The sequence below is a fragment of the Ovis canadensis genome, chromosome 3, assembly GCF_042477335.2.
Source record: "Ovis canadensis isolate MfBH-ARS-UI-01 breed Bighorn chromosome 3, ARS-UI_OviCan_v2, whole genome shotgun sequence".
Taxonomy (NCBI): domain Eukaryota; kingdom Metazoa; phylum Chordata; class Mammalia; order Artiodactyla; family Bovidae; genus Ovis; species Ovis canadensis.
In genome coordinates, this window is record NC_091247.1 from 175,331,876 (window position 1) to 175,338,281 (window position 6,406).

Sequence of the window (6,406 nt, forward strand, 5' to 3'; positions counted from 1 at the left end):
AGCTAAATATTAGCTGAAGAACTGCCCTGGCAAACTAAACTACTTTATACTGACCCATAAAGCCAAATTAGTACCAACTGCTGGAAATTATAGGGAGGTGAATTTCAGCTCAATAAAAGATGGATATTTTAAGTAATTAGAGCCATCAAAAAATAGAGTGGATGGATCTAGCCATTGCAGGGTTTAACAGAATAAGTAACTGGTAAAGGATGTTATAGGTAAATTCTCTAGCTAAGAAACTGGATGAAAGGACTCCTTTGTATTTGAAGATTCTGTGATTCTACTGGAAAACTTACTATAGAAATTTACTCCTGTTGAAGGAAATGGCCACCCACTTCAGTATTCCTGCCTGGGAAATCCCATGGACAAAGGAACCTAGCAGGCTACAGCCCATGGGCTCACAAAAGAGTCTGCCATGACTTAGCAACTAAACAATAACTAATTCACGATGATAAACATTTTTGTGTTCATTGGCAGGTGTATGTCTTCTTTGACATACTGTCTGTTTTCTTATAAATAACTGAAAAGACAACAAGGCATTGGAACTTGAAAAATAAAAAAGAGAAAGAAATTTACTCCTAGTACCATGTGAAGCCAAAGTGTTAGTCACTTAGTTGTGTCAGATTCTTTGTGATCCCGTGGACTATAGCCTGCCAAGATCCTCTGTCCATGGAATTGTTCAGGAAGAATACTGGAATGGGCAGCCCTTCCCTTCTTCAGGGGATCTTCCCGAAGAAGGGATTGAATCCAGGTCTCCTGCATTGCAGTCAGAGTCTTTACCATCTGAGCCACCAGGGAAACCTAAGGCCTTTAGAAATAGTCAACAAAGTGATAAGGAATTGGAGATATTTACTCTTGAAAAGTAGGAAGAGGAGGCACTAAGACCTTAAAAGTGTTGTACACAGTGTTGAGATTAAATTTATTCTGGAAAGCCCCAAAATTTAAAACTAAAAACAAAATGTAGATGTTCAAGAAAGGAAGATTTCAGCTCAAGGGAAAGGAAGGATTACTAACAAAGCTTTCTAAAATGAAAAAATAACAAACAAAAGAAATAGAGTCAAGTATCCCAGAGTTCTGTGAGAAATCACAGCACAATGATGAATACCAATGTGCTGAATGCTTTGCATTAATTTCTATACCCCATTTAACCCTTACAATAGCTCCATATGATAGGTATTCTTACTATTTCCACTTCATAGAAGAGCACAGTGAGGCTTAGAAACATATTTACTCAAGGTCATTTTTACTTTTGCTAAAAATCACAGTGTCAACCAAACATACCTGATTCGACATTATACAGCTACTGCTTAAAGCATCTTCAGAAAGAGTATCTACTGATTCTTCAAAGGGCAGTCGTGAGTTGCTTTTTCAAGAATGTAAGGATTTTTAAATTATTATTCCTACCAAAAATGTGTTCAAATTAGACACATTGGCCATATACTTTAAACTTCTGTAAATAAAACAGATTCAATGAATAAGACTTAAGGCAAGGTAAAGCAAATTTGAATCACAACACTTAAAATCCTTGCCATTACTAGTTATGTGATCTTGGGCAAGTTCTTAATCTTCCTATCTCTTTAGTGCATCATCTGAAAAATGAGGACCAACCTCTTAAGACTGACAGAAGAACTGAATGAGATGATATACGCATTTAGCACAGGATCTGAGCCTATTATTACACAACACAAATAATAAAGTAGGGCAATGTTAAATCGCTTCAGTTGTGTCCGACTCTCTGTGACCCCAAGGACTATAGCTTGCCAGGCTCCTCTGTCCATGAGATTTTCCAGGCAAGAGTACTGGAGTCGGTAGCCATTTCCTCATCCAAAAGTAGGGCATGGGAGTACCAAATCTATTCCACAACTCATTCCAAAATATTTTAAAATTTTGAATTGCCTTTATGTCTGAAGGTAAAGAGATAATTTTCTATTATCTTGTAAATAAGCTTTTGATGGCAATCATCTGTGAAGTAAAATGACAACAAAATAAAGTGTGCTTTCTTAGGAATTCCATTTTATGTAAAGAATCAGCCAAAGAAGATAATTTCAATTCTCATTTTCTTCAAAGGCACTATTTTAGTTGTTTATTCAATATGACATAGAAAAATGGAAGTTCAAAGGTTACTGGGTTTGATTTTGCTGTTTTACAACTTGGTTCAAACTACTCTAATGAACACGCTTTTTAAAGGTTTTTTGTTTTGTTTCCTGCATGTGTTCCCACTGTTGAGCTACTACTTCTACCTCTGACAAAACCAGCAAAACAGAAAACCTCTCATTCAAGAAGTACATTATAGTCACAATTTTCATGTTATAGTTGATGTTTACCAACACTAAATAGTTGCTATTCTATTCCTGAAATTTTACATTCCCTTTTTAAAATGACACAACTAAGAAGGCATTTAAAATACGTTTAAGTTCTATCACAAAGATAAGTTTTTTAAAACACCATTCATCTCAAAGGAATCAACTGAAGTTCTCCCTGCTCTCAAAGAATTCTTTAGTGTTTTTGCAAAGAAATTGATTATTTTTAGAAACCTCTTTCAGGATATCAGTTTCTAACCATAATGATATTTATCACTGATATGATAGCAAACACTTACTTCACCTGCAATTTAAAACTATACCCAAATAAACTGCTTCTGTATAAACTACCTGTGACTAAGGGCAATTACTAGATCTATAATCGGAAATTTGTACAAACTGTCTACCTGTGATTGAAAGTGAAAATTACTTAACAAGTGAATGCACACAAGGCTTATCACTTCGAAGACTTACTGAAAAAAAGTGCCCCATAAATATTCATTGTTCTGAAGCGAACTATCATTCCAATAAAATGCTACTGTCAACAAGTACAGATGATCATATGTGGAGCTTTCTAAAATCCCATCAATTATTTTCCAACTAAATTCATTTCACCATAACAGGAATGTTCTCATTTACCCTATTAGCCAAGACTGTAACTAACTGCATTATCTGACCACCGAAACAAATGAAAACTTATGTAAAGAACACAATGTCATCATCCAAAAGTTTGTATTAAGCACTTGTCAAAAGCAGCAAAGAACAGTTTTTAAAACTGTTAAAAACCAAGAAAATCACTTGAGCTTAAAAAATTTTTACAAATAGAGTTAGACTTCAGAGATGTTTTAGGGTAAAGATGTGAATGATGATCGATGCCTCCAAAAACATCCAGGATAAACTGAATAGCTATGATTTTAGAAACTAAATAGCTTTCCTTGAATTTTATCTAGTGAATATTCTTCAGGCTTCGTCCCCATCAATTCATCGTTTAAATTAAATGTTTTTTCAAATATGTAAATCAAACCTGCTATTTCTAAGATACTGCTTGGTGAAAAAAAAGACCTTGTGTGTGTGTGTGTGTGTGTGTGTGTGTGTCCAAGCAATATTAACTCTCACCTGGAACATCTTCACATTAAAGATGTTATGTTCCATATACACTTATGTTCCATATACACCGCTATTATGTTCCGTATACATCTCTATTATGTTCCATATACACCTCTATTATGTTCCACATACACTTTCCCAATCCCAACCTGGCATTCTTCATCCTGAGATACAAGTTTTACTCAGCCATGTCCAGGTGACTGAAAGTACTGCTGGAGCTGCCTAACCTGCCTCATCAAGTTTTACACACACCCTGCACTGATGACATCTCACCAGAAGGCTCACTCTCTTCATTTTGTGGGATCATATCCCACAGCACAGCAAAAGCCTTCTGCAAGAGAAGGGAAGCAGCAACCAAGGGCTGTGGCTTTTGCAGGATAATGGCATGCACGCAAAAGCTTCTCTGCCAATTTCATTTAAATAGCCGAAAAGGGAACGGTGGGGCGGGGGTGGAGGGGGGGCGGTGAGGGTAGGAGGCTGGATTCGAAACTGAAAACATGTAATAAACATTGATGGAGAGCGGGTGAGACGCAAAAAATTCTTCCAGCAACACTAGTGCTAGTGCATGTACAAGTTCTGCACCACAGCTCACAGAAAAGTAGCTACTGACGCATTGATGGAAGGCTATTTTAAATTTACTCAAAGAATCTAAGGCATCTATCTGACAGGGAGGTTCATGCCTCATCTCCATATACACATTCTGTTTTCCCACCTAATTTAAGAATGAATCGCTGGCAGCCACCAGGTGCAATAACCGTGAGGAGGAAGGACGTATTCATCACAATGCATAGCGAGGTGTGCAAAAGCGGAGCCGGTTCCGGTCCTTACCTTAGCAGACTAGACAGGGGCAGGGGTCCGGATCCACCGCCCAGGATCCCTCCTTTCCTGCCAGACAGGAGTTTCTCCACCAGAGCCACATTTCCAGTGCGAGCAGCTTCCAAGAGCTCCTGGTCCTTCCCCATAGTCTCTCAACGACTCCCTCTCAGAGTCCTTTCCCTCTTCGGGTCCTCCTCCCCGCCCACCCCCACTCCCCACAAATCCAGAGCCCTCCCCGCCCCACCCTAAGATAATGCCAGAGCTCCAGCCCCTAGAGAGTCCTGCAGCCCCCAGCCGGGAACACTACTCTCCGCTCCTCTTCGGGGCGCAGCTTTTACGAGGACCAGACCATGTCTTGGAACAGGGTCTGGCTGAGCTGGGAGCCGCGACGCGTCCCCACAGCCACTCCCCTTAATTCCCGAGGCCTCGTTCCCGCGGGTGGGGTGTCAGGGGGTGGGGACCGGGGATGCTTTTTGAGAAGCGGGAGGAGGATGCTGAGGAGTGAGGAGGTCGGAGGAGGAGACGGAGACCGTCCTCGCCTGAGCGCGAGCGCCGCGAACGCCCGTGGCGGCTGCGGCCCGCGCACCCTCGCGCCCCGGCCCGGGTCTCCTCAGCTTTTGCGCCTGGCCCGCTCGTTGGTTAAGGAGGCGGCGTCTGCGGGCCGCGGCCCGCGGCGGAGAGGAGCGCGGCGGCTACGGCTCCGGCGGCAGCGGCCCGGGCCGAGGCCGCGCGGTGCGGCTGAGCTGCGGCGGGCGCGTGCCGAAGGCGGCGGCGGCTGCGGCGGTGGCGGCGGAGGCGGCTCCGGGCTCGGTAGGGCGGGCGCCCGGGTCCGCCGGCGGCGGCGGCGGCGCTGAGGCCTGGCGCGCGGGGCCGCGGGCGCGCGGGGGGGCGTGTGAGCACCGGCAGGTGCGGCCCGTGAGTCCGTCCGCGGGAGGGGGGCGCGGGGGGCGGGGGGACGAGGTGGGGGCGGGGCGCCGGGACGAGATTCTCTTGGTTTTCGTGGGCGGGGACCCTCCCTCCTCCAGTCTCCTTGGGAGAGGTTTAACCGTGTGAGGACTGGAGCTCTCCGGGCCTCTGCGTCTCCTCAGCCCGGCGGCCGCCGGCGCCACGCCTCGGGTCAGTCACGACGCGTGAGGAAAATCCTCCATGACCGGGATGCGAGGCCGGTGATGCTGGGGAGAAGCCCTCCTCCCACCGCTTGTGTCGGTGTCCAGGCGACTGCACCGGCTTTTCGTCCGGCCGTTTACCTGCCTGAGACCTGCCCTTGTTTTAGTTTAGTTTCAGTGGCCCTGGCCACTGAATGGTTTGTGACTGTGGCAGTTTTTCTGGGGTCTTTCATCAGCCCTCTATTTCAGTTGGGCTTTGAGGATCTGCTGACTTGTGGAAATACCAGGAAAAAGGCTCTCATTGAAAATTCCTCCACATTCACACTGGGAAAAAATATAAATGAGCACGGATTAGAGACCCACTTTAATTTGCATATTCATCAGCAATTCATTGTGTATGGTTGGCTTGATTTTGTTAGCTGCTCTCCTTGCCCGCGATGGAGAGCACGCATTTCTTTGGAAACTTCCTGTAACATCCTGTGCTTTGCCTTGCCCTTGGAATAAACATAAATGTTAACTTGTTGATAACCAGTTGGGAGGAAAGAGACATAAGAGGCACTTTCCTCATAACTCAGTGAACTGGATATTACTACCATATATCCATTTTGGTAATGAGGAAATATTGGCTCAAAGCGTTAATTAAATTTCTCAAGATACTGCACAGTAAGTGGCTGAAAGAATTGGACCACAGAACTGACTCACTGACTCCCAATGCACCTTACTGCCCCCATGAAAAAATTAAGTGGACAGACAATAATGGTCAAAGACATTTCATGAGCAGTTACTAGGGACCAGGTACTATTCTGTTTTTCATCTGTTGTCTTAACCTTGTAATAATCCCATGAGATGGATACCGCTTTTATCTTTATTTTAAAGATGAGCTCAAAATCATGGGGCTAGAAAGTGAGCCAAGACTCAAATGCAGGACTGCCTGCTACAGGCAGAAATTTTAAGTAAATGGGAAAAACTTAAAAGACATTCAGGGATAAGCAATGAGTGTAGTTTTTAATTTTTTATGAAATTTAGTATTCTGAGATTTAATTTGAATGGCTCAAAGTATTAGATATATTATGGCTA

At 43.8% G+C, this 6,406-nt stretch overlaps 1 protein-coding gene across 1 annotated transcript in view; it reads right to left on the reverse strand.

The window, feature by feature from the left end:
• The window catches only part of ANKS1B (ankyrin repeat and sterile alpha motif domain containing 1B), a 1,178,069-nt gene extending 1,173,663 nt beyond the window's left edge, over positions 1–4,406 (reverse strand). Inside the window, exon 1 of the mRNA XM_069585128.1 lies at positions 4,236–4,406. Within this exon, the coding sequence (XP_069441229.1) occupies positions 4,236–4,369 (134 nt within the window). The 5' untranslated portion in view covers positions 4,370–4,406. The remainder of the gene's footprint in view (positions 1–4,235) is intronic.
• Between the last annotated feature and the right edge of the window lie 2,000 nt (positions 4,407–6,406).